This window comes from Colletotrichum spaethianum, assembly GCF_022836535.1.
Source record: "Colletotrichum spaethianum MAFF 239500 DNA, contig13, whole genome shotgun sequence".
Taxonomy (NCBI): domain Eukaryota; kingdom Fungi; phylum Ascomycota; class Sordariomycetes; order Glomerellales; family Glomerellaceae; genus Colletotrichum; species Colletotrichum spaethianum.
Window position 1 is genome coordinate 223,898 of NW_026054783.1, and position 17,548 is coordinate 241,445.

Here is a 17,548-nt window from a genome sequence, read left to right on the forward strand (position 1 = left end):
TTTGGATCCAGTCACTGCCAGTCGTGCCAGGTCTAGAACTAGGAAAACTACATTGTGGTGAAGAAACTCGAGTCTTACACTCGGGGTCCAACGCGAAGAGACAGATTAGAAGAATAGCTCGACCCTGAAGACGATGCCAGGCGATAGATACGCCTGACAACCGGCCGTACTGTTGGGCACAAACTGCTCAACTGCACATTAGTCTCGTACAAAGTGAAAGGACCGGTGATGAGCTAGCGCAGCGAGTCCACTGTCGGCGCTGAAACTGACCACGATGCCAGCCTCACCCAGGCCGTTTGACTAAGCTGCATATCCAGGTACAGGCGCCGATGAGTCGACCAGAGCAGTTCATCGACGCAACACCCACATGGCAGACCCCAAGTTCAGGCCAACAAGACGTGCAGCAAGACGAAGCTTCAAACCGCCGATCGGCCTAGTACAAGCAGACGGAGAGACACCATAACGGGCGACGGCTGCAGGACACGGATGCGGAGAAAGCTACATGGACCGCGGTGCATCCCACTGCAGACAAATCTTACATCCGGATGATTCGCGAACACCCCTCCGGCTCCGTCACAATGCACGGCGTCACTTGACTCCCGCCGGCACCCAGTCAGACGGCTTTGTGGAGGGCGCACGGACTCGTAAAGGTTGCTACTGACCCTAGCCGACCTATTGACTGCCGGCGGCTCGGTCAGATGGCAGATGAGGGGAGATAACTGGCGAGTAGACGTTATCGTTACGACATTAGCGATCTGTTTGCCGTGACATTGACCCATCAAAACCAATTATTGCTCGGCTCCCGCAGCTATTGCCAACCTCAATGTCAGGATGTGTTCTCGAAACAGCCTGCCGCACGGCGTAGGCCGATGAAGGACGCTCGACAATGCGCTCAGCGGCTGTGTCAGAGTTGACACACTGCAGGCCACCGTTCGATTCAAGCCAAATCCAGGTCCATCGACGGCATCGTCCCGTGCCTGAGTGGCCGCAACTTCGGGTTTACGGTCTCATTGGGGGCTGAATAGATTAACGCAAATTGGAAAATTTCGCGGTTCCCCACGGCGCATCTTGACAACCGACAACCAAAAGGGCATCCACATCACGGCAGATGGGACCACTTTCATGGTTAACAGGCCACGCCGATTCGCGGGCGTCGTCTCTCTTCCCCTCACTCTCTCCGCCTGTCCTCCAGTCCCCCTTCTTCTCTTCTCCACATTCTCCGCATCGGACACGGCACACAGCTAAAGTCCAAGGTGACCTTCTCCACCCGAACCACAAATTTGAGAGTTTGTGTGACACCTTGTTGAACGGCTCGTGTGAACTGTGACAACAGACGAACCGGTGCCGGCCTGTGGTTGCGGTTCGGCTTGCTCGTCTCGTCCTGCGGTCGTCATCGACAACAGCAACAACGGGGGGGGGAGCGCATTAACTGGCTCGGGCGACACTCAATCCGAAGCTTGTGCCAAGGCTGACGATGATACTAGAGCGAAAAATCGTGAGTTCCCCTAGCACAAAGGGTCCGCTTTGCTAACTTCGAGTCAGGGTTGACCTGTTGTGAAGATATCCGCGCTGCACTCCAACTCCGACAGGACTCCGACCACTCCGCCAGTTCCTGGGCTACCGCTACGGAAGCACTGCCCCGGGCAGAGCCAGTCTGGATTAAGGTTGCTACCAGAAGCACGGAAGAATGTCGTTGGCGTCCCAAATAGGAAACACAAGTCACCGTTTCAAATCCACACAAACACTGTCTGTGGGCTTCCAAGGCAGAGCACAGAAGACCAGGGAACCAAGGCCGATAAGCAGTCGTTGACGACAGGTTCGGAAGACCCCCGTCTTGCTCTTGGCGTTCAATGCTGCCGAAGATGGGTCGGCTTCGCTCTTCAAGACGTCGCCCTCCCTTTCTTTTGTCGTCCCATCTCGTAATATCCGTACCTTTCGCCGGCACACTCGTTCTTTGCCTCGTACTCGCACTGCTCCTGTGCCTCTTCTGTCCACGGCAGCGCTACTCGTTGACGAACGCTGTCATCCTGCTTTTGCCCAACATGATGCGAGACTTGTTCGCCCCTGCAGGCTTCTTGCCGCTTCTGCTGTCGTCTCCGGCCGCGGCCACGCTGCTCTATGTGTCGTCATACAGCGGCGCCATCACCACGCTCAACCTTACCCTGTCTGGCAATAACGCCACGCAGTCTACCCTGCGGTCTATCTCGTCGTCCAACGGCTGCGCTCCCAGCCCGTCTTGGCTGCAACTCGACCAAGTCAACTCTCGGCTTTACTGTACGGACGAGGGCCTGACCACCAACGTCGGCACCATCTCGTCCTTCACCACTGGCCCCGACGGTGTGCTCCAGCAGCTGGCCAAGACCGAGACCATCAGCGGCCCCGTCAGTGCCGTTATCTACGGCGACAAAGGCCGGGGTCTGGCCGTCGCTCAGTAGTATGTTTTGTCTCTATATTTGGGTTTGAAATAGCTAACCAAAGAAGTGGCGGTTCTTCCGTGAGTTGGTTTGACATTTCCGACACAGCCGCCCTCACGGCGGTCAAGTCCGAAACCTTCAAGATGTCTGCACCGGGCCCGAACCCGTCGCGCCAAGAGGCCCCGCACCCCCACGAGGTGTTCCTCGACCCCAAGGGCCAGTTCGTCCTGGTGCCGGACCTAGGTGCCGACCTCGTTCGCGTCTTCGCTGTTGACGGCGTCAACCTCGCTGCCGTCGACTCCCTCACAGCCGCCCCTGGTAGCGGACCTCGCCACATCGAGTTCCTCGTCACCCCCGAAGGCAAGACGTACCTGTATCTCATCAGCGAGCTTGCCAACACCATCACCGCCTATGACGTGACCTATCGTGAGAACAAGACGCTCGGCTTCAACGAGGTGTACTCGGGTTCTACTTATGGCGAGGGCGCTACTGCACCTGTTGGCGCCAGCGGCGCTGAGATTTGGGTTTCGGTGAGTACAGGGCCCTTGCATCACCGGTTCACGCTAACAATGCCCAGCCCGACGGCAAGTTCCTGACCGTCTCCTCGCGCAACGACTCGGCATTTAGCATCAGCAACCCCGACACCAACGGCGAGGGCGCGCAGGTCCCCTCCGACTCCCTCAACAGCTTCAGCATCAACGCGCAGACGGGCGCGCTCACGCTCCTGCAGAAGTTCCCCGCGGGCGGCCGCATCCCCCGCCAGTTCTCCGTCAACAAGGCCGGCGACTTGGTCGCCGTTGGCCTTCAGTCGGACAGTCGCGTCGTCATCATCAGCCGTGATGCCGCATCGGGCAAGCTGGGCGACATAATCGCGAGCGCCAATGTCGAGGGTGAGGTCACGGCCGTCATATTTGACGAATAGTTGCTGGGCGCCTTTGGGATAAAACATTTTCTGTAGCCATTGATCTTAAACTTGCATATGTAGACAAGAAACTCAAAAAACCCTTTGGAAATGGCTTGACAGTCATCAGCCAAAACACCTGATCTTCGGCTCGCAGCGGGCGAGTGGCACCTGGCTGACACATGTCGTGATCGGCTTTGCAGTTGGGGAAGAAGGGAGAGGACGCCCCCAACGTATAATACAGCCGCAGTCACCCCAAGTCCCACCGTTCGCTTATGCGGCCGCAACGGACGCCCCTCGATTGTGCAGGCCAGCAGGTTCCAGTTCGCTACCGAACAAATTCGGGAAGATGAAGACGAAATGTCCCCGATACGGTAGCCGAAGAAGCCGCGCATGTGAGGCGGTGCAAGAAAATACCGTTTGGGCGTCTTCGGATCCGGGCAAAAGGGTCTCTGTATGCACAGTAACGTGAAGTAGGATGGCACCTGCAGATGAGATGCCAGCGACGGCTGTACCTCCATAACTAGTCCTTGGGGACTGCTGTGCGGGACACGCAGTCAACAAGGAACCTCGGGTGGGGCGGCCACGTGAAGCTGTTCGTAGACTTGTGGTCGAGGTTAACAAGACCTCATACGAGACCACCGTCGCTGACGTGCACAGCGGACGGACCATGCCAGTGTGGAAACCGGAGGGCAAAGTCAAATAGACAACGACCAGGCTTGCTAGCGGTGACACCGCAGTTGTCGACGCCAAACTCGCAAGTACCGGCCAACATGTTACATGCAGCCCATCACCCGCGGGATCCAGCCGTGTTTGGCTTTGATGAGTGTGGTCGGGCGATGCGCGGCTCTTGGTCTCGGCCTCTTGTGTGTTCAAGTCACACGGCTGCCTCCCAATCCGGGCATCGAGGCTGCTCGTTTCTGGACAGACGGCAAACCCCGCCGGAGTATCTTCCCTAGTAGGAGCTGTGAGCCACGGTAGCAAAGACTCGCTCCCGCTACCTGCACAGCATGAGAGGGCCGTCCGCGGCTGGCATCGACAGAATCACGACGCCCTATTCCACCCAGCCCTCGATCGCCGAAACAAAGGTAGAGGTCGAAACCTTGGTCCGATGGCACCCTGGATCCTGGACCCCAGCCTACAACCAACATTTGACTCACCCAAAGGGTCGCGCTGAGAGGTCGTCGGACACGGCAGAGAGCACCCCGGTCGTCGACCTGCAGCGAGCTATTAAACACCCTACTTTGGTATCAAATAGAATCCCAGAGACGGGTTGTCGAGGAAGTGGTGAGGTGGGGAAGCCGTCGTCGGATGGTGTTAGGGAACGCCCGCCCGTCCGCACCCCGGATTCGCGGTGAACAGAATCAGGTAGGAGCAGGTGTCAAGACGGGAAATAGTCGCCTGAGCTCTTCACGGGCCAGATGTGAGTGTGCCGTTGTCGCACATAGATCCAAGTTCTACCGTAGTGTCGATGCTCAATGGGGCAAAGTGGAGTTATGTGGTTGTGGCATGTTCCCGGTTAACTGCATCGTTACCGACAACAAAGTGGAAACCGGTAGTGGTGCATTTTGCAGAGAGTTCGCGATGTTGCCCCGGTATTGTTGCTCTGGCGAGATGGTTCCAACGAAAATGGGCGATTGGCAGGTTGTCTATCGTGTCGCGAGCAATGTCCGCATGCGCCGAGGAGGGCGGCTCATTTACCATCGGCTGGTCTCGCCCACATCTAGTGGCCAGGCACTACTATGGCAGACCCAGCAGCCGTGGGTCTTCCCGTCCTTGTGAGGTGACGACCACAATTTAGACCCATCTTTGACAACGGCACAGCTGCTGGCACCAGGTCTGTCTCCTGGTGTAGATTGGACCTGACCGTTGTCCTGGGTTTTGACAAATCGCTAGCGAGCTGAACGGCGGGAGCGAAATGAAACTGACGAGGGGCTTCCTTCGCCAACTCCCCAGCAGTCACAGTCCAAGCCTGGCGGAGAATTGTCGCTGGTCGAGGGCCGTCATGTGGTGAGACGGCGCACGGGTCCGACAGGGTTGCCACGTTCTCGATGGCAATCGCCTCTGAAGTCGGCCCGTTGAGAGTCAGTGTTATACGGGTAGGGCGGAAGACCGCCGAGCCACCAATTTCGAGCTTCTGTTTTATAACAGATGCCTTGGCAGGCTCGTCACCTGCGCCAGCAGCACCCAAAGTGGTCCCTGCTGGACAGCCGATGCCCGCGGTTCCTGTTCGAAAAGACGAAGTCGGTTTGGTCCGCTGAGAAAGGCCCGGCTCCGGAGATGCTTACACTGCAGTGGAAGTGGAGGAAGACGAGTAGCCGACGACCACCGGCTAATCCAAAGACTGAGCGGTGCATGGACTGGGATCCAGATATGTCTAGACCAGAGAGGCGGAAAGCAGGAGGAGATGAAGAATCGACTGTACAATTTGGCATGCATATACGCTACAGGGAAACTGTTGGGTGACTGAGCGGGTGGAGGGTATTGACTCCCGAATGGAGGTTTGACATGGAGGGGCGTTCATCGATCAAGGGTGAGTGACGAAGCTGTTGAAATTTCGAGGGGGCTTTGAAATGCTTGCTGGCAATGCTTATTGGCGTCTTCGGGCAACCGTTGATGTGAAGTGAGGAAGGCGACGTACCGTGTGATGTTGATAATTCCTCTGGGTGCAATGGCACTTCGTGTCGTTTCAACACCGTGTTCACACCGTGCTCCGGCGCTTTCTTCCTTTGATCCGAACAACCTCACTCGCAAACCCGCCGTCATTCCATCTGGTGTCGTGTTGCCATACCGCCTATGCTGGGCGCAGAGGTTGTCTTTTCTGGATCCCAGGTCTGTTTCTACAGTGACCTCGACGGCAGCGAATACAGTACAAGAGAGCCAACAATGGCAACTGACTGACCCGAGGTGGCCGTCGTTAACTCATTTCCCGTCACATTACATCGACCACCAACAGACCCCTTAGTGTACACATACCGCCATCCTCCCCTCCACTACCTTTCAGGGTTACTGAGGTACCTTTTGTAGCGTCAAGTTCGTCTCCACCACACAACTCCTCTCTGCAGAAGATCTCACTCATCACCTTGCCTGCCCCCTTGCTTCAGCCCGTGGCCTTGTTTATCGTCAACGGCGTATGTTTTCTGGCAGATCACTAGCCTTTCACCGGTCTTTCGTGCCATGCGAGAAATAATGTCGAGACGAGATGGACAACATGGAACTCGGCCTGCTGGTCGGATGTGGACAGACATCCAGTAGTAACTCCAGCACCAACTTTAACACACACACACACACACCCCTCACCACGTTTCCCCCGCCAACCCTGGGCATTTAGGGGACCCTCCCCCGGATTCGCAGAGTCGATCGGTACCAAGGACTGCATGATTCGAGACTTTTGGGGTTCTTCTCCCCATGAAAAATACACTGAGTTGTGCGGCACGGTAGACACGGGCTGTCATCCCAGCCTTGGGTCAGGTAGACGGCCAGCAATATGCGGTTCAAAGTACTGCAGATTAGTCGAAAAGCATCTCCTCGACCGCATCGCTTGCTCTCACCATTCGATTAACGGCTCTTTGCGGCGTACACGTTCCTCACCTCGACTTCTTCCGCGCCTCGATCACCGCCGCTATCGACCGAAAAACACGGGCAAACGCAAAACCCCAACATCACCACCCTGCGTGACAGGCATCGACAAGGAACAGGACCGAGCCCCCAATACTGTGTGCCATCCCATGGATTCACCTCCAAGCCACGGGTAGCACACCCACACTCTGGATTTCCGCGCGCCAGGCACCATGTTCCCTATCCCAGGCTCACTCGGTCGGGCTCTGGCGGATGGAGAAGTGACAGGGCCTGCAGCCTCTAGCGTAGCCCCGTTTACCCCGGTACCCCATCTCGTCCTCCTCCATTCCCTTCCCATCCCCGTTTCGTCCCATGCCCGTTGCAACCGTCTGTCCTGACTGGCCTGGCTTGACCTTTAGGTCTGCGGGGTGGGGATGAGGACTGCGTGTCTGTCACCAGTACACCAATGGCTCCAACGACTCCAAGCCGGGGTCTGGGGCAAAAGAGACGAAGCTAGAGCTCCCCGTTGACCTGATGGCGAGAGAGTAGCGACATTGTACATTTCTGTACCTTTGTACGGTGAGGGCTGCCTTTTCCCCAGAGAGTTACCCAGTCTCTGTAGCAGCACCAACAACCCCGTTTGGAATCCTCCGCATCTTCCTCTTCCCCCATCAGCGCTTCTCCCATCCATAATAACTGCTCCACTGCCGTGCATCCCTTCTTCTCGCCGTTCTATCGTTCCCCCCTTCCTCCTCCAAGGACATCCGTGGAACGCCGCCTCGATAGCTTCGAGCGTGGTCTTTGCCCTTTTGTCTTGACTGAGCGCCTAGCTGAAACTGTTCGCATCGCACCTCACGATTACGGCTACTGATCTGCTCGCCTGCCAGCCGCTCCGTAGTCACTCAGGTTTCACTCGTCAAATACTCCACCGCCTGTCCTGTGCTGCGCTGTCGCGGCGCACCAACGCCCGCCCACCACGTCGTCCACCCAGCTTCTTCGCCTCCAGACGCAGGCGATGTCCCCGTCCTCGACGGGCGACTCTCCCCGCTCGGCCACGGGCAACGCGGGGAGGCCCTTTTCTGTGCCGTCGCGTGAGACGTTCAACATTGAGGTGCCCTCACCATCAATGACCAACGGCATACACCCTTTAAAGTCGCCCGCATCGCTCAAAACCCAAAGAACGCCCAGTTTCAGCAGAGATGGGATTCTCGGGTCCGCGCAAAAGGCCCGGAACATGTCTCAGTCGTCCGATAATCGCCCAGATGCTCTGACCAATGGCATGAACAAGGCGCCCAGCGACGAGGGTTCCAACCCGCTCAAGAGGAGGAACACAGACGTCGGCATCGACTACCCCCGGAGGAGGGCTACAATCGCAGTATGTGAAGCCGTCAGTTCATGGCCCGTCGTACTAACTGGCGACAGTGCGAAGTGTGCCGGTCCCGCAAGTCCCGGTGCGATGGAACCAAGCCCAAGTGTAAGCTCTGCACCGAGCTGGGCGCCGAGTGTGTTTACAGGGAGCCTGGCATCAAGCTGGACGCCGGGGACAAGCTGATTCTGGAGCGTCTGAACCGCATCGAAAGTCTGCTGCAGATGAACATGGTTGCCGGGCAGGCCAACGGCATTGCCATGAACCAAGAGTCCCCCTCCATGAGCAATGGATCGGGGCTCAACGGAGACAGCATGTTGGGAGTCTCGGGTTCCGGGAACATCGTATCCATCATACCCAACGGCGGCCTGGGCACTTGGAACAACCCGACAAATATCTCGACGATGCCTAAAATGCATACAAACGCCGCTCTCCACCTGCTGCAGTGGCCTCTCATCCGCGACCTTGTCTCCCGGCCGTATGACCCACAGGTTCTGCTCCAGCTGGAAATGGCCCGCGAGCCTCTGCACTCGCTCACCAAAACACCGTGCGTTGATCTATCGAACACGACCGCCTACATTGAAGCCTATTTCGAGCGCGTGAACGTATGGTACGCCTGCGTCAACCCCTACACCTGGAGAAGCCATTACCGAACAGCTCTTTCCAACGGGTTTCGTGAGGGCGCAGAGAGCTGCATCGTCTTGCTGGTCCTGGCTCTGGGCCAAGCAAGTTTGAGAGGCAGCATCTCGAGGATCGTACCCGGAGAGGATGCCCCCGGCTTGCAGTATTTCACCGCCGCCTGGGCGCTTTTGCCAGGCATGATGACATCCAACAACGTCCTAGCGGCCCAGTGTCATCTGCTGGCCTCGGCTTACCTGTTCTATCTCGTGCGACCGCTCGAGGCCTGGAACCTCCTCTGCACTACGAGCACGAAGTTACAGCTCTTGCTCATGTCACCCAACAGGGTCCCGCCAAACCAACGGGAACTGACTGAACGCATCTACTGGAACTCACTGCTGTTCGAGAGCGACCTGCTGGCCGAGCTGGATTTGCCACACTCGGGCGTCGTCCAGTTTGAAGAGAACGTCGGCCTGCCCGGCGGTTTCGAGGGCGAGGAACAGGAAGCAATTGGCCGTGACGACCTCTGGTATTTCTTGGCAGAGATCGCACTGCGGCGGCTCCTCAACAGGGTGAGCCAGCTGATCTACTCGAAAGACTCAATGGCTTCCACTACCAGCCTGGAGCCTGTGGTGGCGGAACTCGACTTTCAGCTGACTCAATGGTACGAGAGTCTGCCGATGCCGCTGCAGTTCCCCTTCACCCGTACTCTACTCGCCGATCCGGTGCAGACGGTGTTGCGCTTGCGGTTCTTTGCTTGCCGGACAATCATCTACCGCCCGTACATCTTGGCCGTATTGGACAACGAGCAAGCAGTCCTGGACCCCGCGGTGCGCGACAGTTGCCACAAATGCCTGGAAGCCTCCATCCGGCAATTAGAGCACATATCCCAACAGTAAGTCTCAGTGTCAGGATATTTTTGCCGCCTGCTAATGCGCCGCAGTCACGCCGGACACATGCCCTATCTGTGGCAAGGGGCCCTTTCCATAGTGTCGCAGACGCTACTGGTTATGGGTGCGACCATGTCACCCTCTCTAAGTAGTATCCTCCTCACGCTTGTACCTCACCGGGAAACCATCGACCAGATCATCAATGACGTGGTGATGGAGATTGAGCGATATTCGACCCTGGCCCCCAGTCTGAGCCTAGCAGCAGAAATTATCAAAGAAGCCGAAGTGAGAAGGAGGGCATACCTAAGCGGATGAAAGCCGTCACGACCCGCCGCCCACAAGACCAGCACCTAGTGCTCTGGAGCCAGCCAGACTACCATCTTGAGAATACGACTTGCGGGCCCGACGGAAGCCCTTGGTCCCGGTTGCTGACAGTGGTCTTGGAGGTTGCCGATCTGGCTCCGACGCTCTACCAACAAACCCTGCTTCAAGTACGAGACACACCCTGAATAGCACAAAGGGAGACCAAGGTTATCGACGACCTCCAAAGATCGTTGGCCTCCCGCTCGCCCATGCGGGGCTGGGCGCTCTGGTCCCGGGGAAGCAGGCGTATGGTCGCAACAGCAACAACACTCGTGCAGGACAGCGAGTGGCAGAAACATCTGGGGTAATCCGGGGTTGCGCCATCTGGAGGTTGGGCATTATCTGCGAGTTGGGGAAGCCTGGTTGGCGGGTAATACTTGGTCTCACTGGGTGTTCGGACCGAAACCCCGGCGCCCGCCCACCCGGCCAATGGATCTATCTGGCGCCAACCCGCTTCGAGACGACACCCGCCATCTCCCGAGAGTGAAAGAGGACGGCGGCAGGCTGTCACTTTTCACAAACAAGGAGCGGTTCAAGTGGCGAAAAAAATCTTCAGCAACTGTGTTGTGAAACTGGGGTCAGGCGAATTCCTGCTGCAGGCGTTCTTTAAAGGGTGATGAATGATGAGCATGAGTGATATTGGATTCTCAAAGCCAGTTGGCTTGCCGCCTGGCTTTAGGTATGACGGTACACATTCTTGGCCCGGGGATCTCACTGTAAGGTCAGCCGATGTTTGGTGATATAGTATTGTACAACATAGCATTGCCGATGAAATACCCATTCATGTACCTGTAAACGACGCAACCGCGGTTTCGAGCATCCAACGTACCCCTATGGCCTGCGTCAGGTTGGAGAGAACAAAACCAACCTCCAAGTCACGGCATCGCCCCCATTTCAGGAGGTCAGGACGCGGACGTGATTTGGCCTGGGCCAGGCGCAGCCTTGCTATTCGTCCTGTGTACCCCAACGACATGTATGCGGGGTACCTCGAGACCTTAATATGAGTTGCATACGCGAAAGGGGCTCACATACAGGACGGTCACGCGGCGTCATCTCCATGCTGCGCCAGATCCTCCCTGCGACGCTGTGTTCAACTGACCTCGTGGCGTTGCGGAGAGGGGGCACAACGTCTTCGCACAACGTCTTCATCGATGAAGGGAGACGAAAAAAAAATCAAAACCAAACATGACGGTCTCTACGACTTCTGTCTGTACGGTTGACTATAAGGCACCCGCAGCTCCGGGTCATGCATTCGTGATGATGTTTGTTTCGACCACGCTACTAGTCAGAACAGTGACTGCACATCGAACTCTCTGCATCTTATAGGTCTGAAAGTCGGTCGACCTGCTGTTTCCATTGACGCCGGTGTCGTTATGCCGTGCCTGTACTACCGTTTCATGAGAAAGAAGTGTCTGTTCTCAATATGAGCCTGGGGGGCGATACTGCCCGTAACCAACCCCCAACCGCTGTCTCGTCAGCATGCCTGTCTATGAGCGGTCATTGAGTTGGTAGACGACTCCATAACGCCGGGCGCAAGAGTCCGTTTTTGACTACCGGTATTCGAGGTGGAGACCGGGGATTCGGGGAGAGGCCAAGTTATGGAGAGTGGAAAGCGGAAGATCCACCAATGAAAGGAGCTTGGTTCTGGGCCGATCCAGAACGGAGATAGATGCGAGGACTGTTTGCCGAGTGGATATACCAAGCTCGTGGACAATACACAGGCTGAAGCCGACGCGGGTCCGAGCTGGAGGGGCGTGCCAAAGGCGTGGTGAATGTTGGACGTCTTCGCCGGCGAGGGCGATGTCGCGAGGCCTGCGAGAGTTTTTCTTCTACTCGGCGCTAGTGAGACTTCCACATTTCCTGCAAGAATCGGTGATGATGGCGGCGATGTCGGAAAGGAGGGAGGAAGCTTGCGGACTGGCAGCACGTGCTAGTGTGCGCAAAGCCACTGACGCCGAGCTGAGAGTGCCGCTTCCACGAGACCAGAGCTGCGATACGACAATCGTGTGCTGCGTGTGAGTGGCTCTCACAAGGCTCGGGCTCAGGCAATTAGCCAATGGTTTCCGGAAAAAGAGAAAAAAAAAAAGAGAACACTATTCTCGATGCGTGACGAGGCGGTCTGCCGAGAGACACGAGAGCTGACTCGGGCACCGACTGCCGGATCGGCCCCACCTGAGCCAATCGAGCCCCGAAGCGCCGTAGGCGTCGGCAGGCCGTTGACCCGATCTACTTTAGTGCCGGCCGAAGTGGACCGACATCGCTAAAATCTGCACATGGGATTTTGTCGGTGGACAGGCGGATTTGCGTTTAGGGTAGACCCTCGAGTTGATCCGCGTAACGGAAGCTTCTGCATCGTCGCCCCCTCCCCCAACATGAGACCGTCGGCCAAATCACAGTGTCCGTGTCTGCCCAAGGCCGTGGTCACCGGTTAGGATCATGGCTGAGGAATGCAGAGGGCTGATGCACGTGCGCAGGCAGTTCCAGCTTCCGGCGGTTCCCTCGCTTGACGGTAGTGGGCAGTTCCCTGCAGCACACTAGGGACTATGTAGGCACACAGGACAGGGCTCGGCGAGCGCTAGCTTCCCGCGCCTCCCACCCTCCTCTTCGCCTCAAGGTTTGCTGTCAGAGAGGCATGCCGCTGCTGGTGGGTGCAGATCGGACTGGCCGCTAGCTCGGACGACTGTAAGACGACTGTCTGCGTCGTCCGTGTCTCTTGGACGTTGGTATTTTGTGTGCGTGCGGTGCAAAAACTAGGGGGTTGGAACCAAGGTCAAACAGCCCGGCGAGGGCTGCGATGTGCTGATTCGATACGGGAGAGAGTCTTGGTTGTGTTCAAATCACGGGAAATGGGGCCGCAGCAGGGCATGGGCCACAAGACGACGAGCCTACGGGTGAAGGTAGGATTCAAGGGCGCCTCTCGTCAGAGACAAGTTCACCCCGCCGCAGCACAATAGGGGCCAATCGATTGCCCGTCGGTGGCGCCCTGTTAGTGTCGGTGGCAGTAGGCAGCTCCCGTCGGGCAATGACTCCCTGCTTGTCACAAGCGGGCGGGCTCGACTTGCCATGGATTTCAGGTTGGACGAATGTCTTTGCTCCCTCTCTCTCTCTCTCCCCCTTGCCTGAATGGACATTCCATTGTGCAAGGCTTGTTCCAGGCTGCCATTCACCATTTCACCAACAGCATGTCCAGCCCCTCTTCCTTCCCCACAGCCTGATCCTGCGACGTCGTGATCCAACGAGGCATCTACACTTCCTCGGCCGCCTCCCTCCAGGCTTCGTCCTCTCCACAAGCTCGCCCCGTCCGACCAGACAGCTTCCACTGCTGCCCGATTGATACCTCACCACAGGGCAAGGCAAACCGTCGCCGTCGTCTGCTTTTCCAGGGCGCACATTCATCACCTTTGCACGCCTGCATGTGCATGGCCGATATGCAACCCGTCATCCAAGTCCAATCATAGCTCCGCGGCATGCATTGAAGCCACCCACTCACGAGCAACCAGCTGTCCGGGTGCACCCCCTTCTCGACCCTCGATTCAACGATTCCCGCTCCCGAACCCATCTCAAACTTCTCTCACCTCCCGCATGAGGCTGACCGCAGCCCAATGGCCTATCGAGATGGCGCAGAGTTGCACAGGAGAACGAGCCGGCGGCGGCACCCTCTCAGTCCGCCGCCCATCGCACACTATGATTGGCAACCCGCTGGGGAGACCGCCTTCGACTCGATGCCGTACCGGAGGCCCAGAGACCTTATACAAGGGCCCGACGAGAGGACTTCGTCCATGGGACGAAGCCGCTCCGTAAACACCACCAGCGGCGTGTCTGCCACCCTTGCACCCACCATGCCTAGGACCCCCAAGGCAGCTCCGTACAGGAGGGGAAGGGTGCCCGTCGACAATGGTTACGATTCTTACGACGAGGAACCGCCCTCCGGCGGAAGGGAGAGAGAGGGGGAGAGGGAAAGTTCCGCGCGTGGTCGCAGTCCGAGGTCAAACCACCAATCGAGGACACGCCGTGTCTACGAGTCGAGGCGGTCTTCGCGGTATTCGGAGTCCGCCTCCGAGACGGAGTCGGACGAGGAATCCGAGACCAGCGTCTCCACGCAAGAGGAGAAGCGGGAACGACGTCGGGGCAGGGACAGGCGGGAGAGGGAGAGATGCGAGAAACCGGCACGTCAGACGGTCGTCGAGCGGCGACGGCCGCCGGCGGACGACAAGACGCCGAAGCGCCGCAGGAAGATCAAGAAGATCATCTACATGGAGGAGGACGGCTCTACGGAACCCACGCCACGGCAGTCTATGGACGAGTACAGCCGCTCGCCCTCTCGGCACCGTTCTCACATCTCGCGGCCGGCATCAGATCGGCACTACTCGAGACAGCGTTCCCACAGCCCGGGCCGGAGATCAAACCACCATCGCCCGTCGCCCAAGACGTACGAAATCTCTAAGCCGCCCAGCTCCTCCAAGAGGTTGGTGTATGAGATTCACCCGGCTCGGGGCGAATCTGACTTGATCCTGAGCAGAAACCCAAGGAGACACCCGTCCCAGACCATGTACCCAGAGACCCGCACGATCCGCCGCTCCAACACGGTCTCGGGGGCATCGCATGTCACGTCGCACACGCACAGCACGGCCTCGTCCAACAGGCGTTCATCTAGCTTCTTGGGCAACCTGCTCACGGGGAGCTCCGTCTCCTACTCGTCCGAGAAGACGGCCAGGTAGGCCGAACAAGACGAGAAAATACAGTGGATGCTGACGCTTCTTAACAGGGTTGAGTGCGTTGTGTGCATGGACGATTTCCCGTCGAGCAAGATTGCAAAGCTCAAGTGCGGACATCGGATGTGTAGCGGATGTCTGAAGAGGCACTTCAAGATCTCCATCACTGACCCGCAGGAAATGCCTCCCAAGTGCTGCTCCGAGAACATTGCCCTAAAACATGTCGACCACCTGTTCTCGGCCGAGTTCAAGAAGAAGTGGAATCGAAAGTTCCAAGAGTACTCGGCGCGAAACCGCATCTACTGTCCCTCGAGAAAATGTGGCGCCTGGATCAAGCCAAGTTACATCCGCAAAGAAGGAGGTCGCAAATACGGCAAGTGTGGCCAGTGCCGGACCAAAGTGTGCTGCTCGTGTAACGGCCGGTGGCACTCGTCGAGGGAATGCCCAAACGACGAGGAGACGACAAGATTCCTGGACCAGGCCAAGGACGAGGGCTGGAAGCGATGCTACAAGTGCAATCACATGGTTGAGCTCAAGGAAGGCTGCAACCACATGACATGGTAAGGACCATGCTTGCTTCTCGATTTCTGGATCTTGCTGATTAGCGCAGCCTCTGCGGAGCACAGTTCTGCATGGTATGCGGCACAAAGTGGAAGAGCTGCGATTGTCCCTGGTTCAACTATGATACAGCGGACGTGGACCAACTGCGTGACATGCAGATGCCAGCTGCGATCGAACGCATGGAGCGGCTGGACCTGACCGAGAGCTCGAGGAGTATGCGGTCAACTGCTGCCTCCAGTGCACCGCCGCTGCGGTCTCGGTCGCAAGAGTACGACAGCAGACTGATGCGGCGATTCCAGGAGAACCGCGACGAAGGCCTTGCGCGGGCGCTGCAGAGTTACGAGGTGGACGATGACGTTTACGACAGAGGGTACGGGGATATTGTCGGTGTCGGCAACACGGCGGGCCATTTCATGAATGACGACTATCGCAGAGAGCCCGAGGCATTTGCATCCGCACCCGTGCCGCCGGCGCCAACGCCACCGGCGGCTTTTGAACGCCCGGCGCCGACGGACTACATGTCGGGGGTCAATAGGGCGAGAGGCGTCCCCCCCGACCCCTTGGGGCAGCGCCTCGCCGAGCGCTTTTCAGAGTTCCGTTCGAGCCCGAGTGGCCCCCGGCCGGGGATGATGCCACCGCCACCGGTGCCACCCCTCGGGCCACTGGCTGCTCCCCCAATGGGACCTCTCTCCATGGCGGCGCCAATGATGATGGGCCCCCCTCCGCCAATTCCGTTACTGAGGAGGCACACGATAGAGGAGGAGATGTACAACAGGACCACGCGGCCATCCGAGCGGGTGGTACCGGGGCGGACAGTACACGATTACGAGATGGAGGCAGCGGTGCATGCGCCGCGGAGCCGGAGACGAATGCGAGAAGAGCCCAAGTCGTCGACGCTCGCCGGGCTCACGGGGGTGGGCCGCGGCATGAACCGTGTGCACGAATGGCGAAACCATGTGCGGCCAGGCATGCCCGAGGGGGAACCGACGGCCATGGCCTGATACGACAGACAACGAAGTACTTGACGACGACGACAGAATAGGGCCCAGGACACAGCACGATGTGATGATTTGCCATTGCCGTTTTGGTCCATGTTGCACGTTTTGGGAAGGCTGCTTGCTATTTCATGGGGTTATGCTTGTAACACTAGGCGCGTGATATATCCTCGGGGCGGACATGGTCTAAGGTTTTCGGGGAGTAGGCAGTTTAGTAACGATTGCAGCAGGTTCATTTGGTTTTTTTTTTTGTGCTTGCCTTCCCTCGCCTGCCAGCCTGCCGTTTCTCATGTGAAGTTTCGACCTCGGCTGGTTCGCCCTGGGTGGCACGGATCGGGTCCCATGTGCCATGTCGTCCAATATCGTGGACCAACCAAGGGCGTGGAGGATGCCCATCTCGGAGGGCTCCGCTTGCTAGGCACGTCCTGTTGTGATGCAGATATACTTTGGCCCGGCAGTTCTGCTGGCCAGATCCGTGTTGACATCCAGTAGCGCACCGTAGTGGCCTGACGAGAGAGAACGAAGATGCGGCTGCTGTTGTCAGTGGGGGGAAGAGAGAGTTGGGCGGTCTTTGGGCGTCGAGGCTTACGGACCTGGGTCCGGAGTCGACAGGGTTAGTCGTTGTAGCTGGATGAGAGGATATCTAGCAAAGCTGGTTGAAGGAGCGGTCGAAAATGGCAGGAGGATGAGGCTGGCTGACTCGCAGCGGACGTCTCCCTGCCCGGCTCCGTTGGGGCCATGGCGACGTGGTGCAGTTCCTGGCGTGTCGTTTGCATTGATGGGCCATCTCGCATCCCCAGGGATGGTGCCGGCCAGGCTCTTGTATGCGACGACGCCGCATTGCACCTCACCCAAGCAACGGGCGGGATGGCGAATGCGTCGCGCTCACACACATGGACGCACGTACTCGAACGCAAACTATCGCCGGGTACAGAGCGAGAGTCCGTATCGCACCGGTTGGTGTACGAAAGGTTAAGGGCCGCATCGTTGCACATGATGCGCCCCACCAATGAGCATCTCGATGGTTGTCCATCGATCGGGGACGTGTGGTCCCCTGCCAAGACTGGCGATGCCTGCAACAGCTTTGGCCGACGACTTCTGACGGTTTTTTACTTGCTCTGGCGACGAAGTGCAAGGCCGGAGAATGCTGGTCTGTCGGGTTGACACACA

The 17,548-nt window shown here is 57.9% G+C and overlaps 4 protein-coding genes across 4 annotated transcripts; all 4 read left to right on the forward strand.

Annotated features, from left to right (window-relative positions):
* Positions 1 to 2,042: 2,042 nt before the first annotated feature.
* ColSpa_05738 (uncharacterized protein) lies at positions 2,043 to 2,435 on the forward strand (the record flags this gene model as incomplete). The annotated part of the gene is made up of 1 exon (XM_049271950.1): positions 2,043 to 2,435. One exon carries the CDS (start codon positions 2,043 to 2,045, stop codon positions 2,433 to 2,435), a length of 393 nt encoding a protein of 130 aa, XP_049127907.1.
* A 122-nt stretch (positions 2,436 to 2,557) lies between these two features.
* Positions 2,558 to 3,336, forward strand: ColSpa_05739 (putative 6-phosphogluconolactonase; the record flags this gene model as incomplete). The annotated part of the gene is made up of 2 exons (XM_049271951.1): positions 2,558 to 2,944; positions 2,992 to 3,336. The coding sequence occupies 2 exons, from the start codon at positions 2,558 to 2,560 to the stop codon at positions 3,334 to 3,336; spliced, it is 732 nt and encodes a 243-aa protein (XP_049127908.1).
* Positions 3,337 to 7,888: 4,552 nt separating this feature from the next.
* On the forward strand, positions 7,889 to 10,062 carry ColSpa_05740 (echinocandin B biosynthetic cluster transcription factor ecdB; the record flags this gene model as incomplete). The annotated part of the gene is made up of 3 exons (XM_049271952.1): positions 7,889 to 8,248; positions 8,296 to 9,752; positions 9,801 to 10,062. The coding sequence occupies 3 exons, from the start codon at positions 7,889 to 7,891 to the stop codon at positions 10,060 to 10,062; spliced, it is 2,079 nt and encodes a 692-aa protein (XP_049127909.1).
* A 3,887-nt stretch (positions 10,063 to 13,949) lies between these two features.
* ColSpa_05741 (putative E3 ubiquitin-protein ligase ARI6) lies at positions 13,950 to 16,384 on the forward strand (the record flags this gene model as incomplete). Its single annotated transcript, XM_049271953.1, has 3 exons — positions 13,950 to 14,824; positions 14,876 to 15,382; positions 15,433 to 16,384. 3 exons carry the CDS (start codon positions 13,950 to 13,952, stop codon positions 16,382 to 16,384), a joined length of 2,334 nt encoding a protein of 777 aa, XP_049127910.1.
* Between the last annotated feature and the right edge of the window lie 1,164 nt (positions 16,385 to 17,548).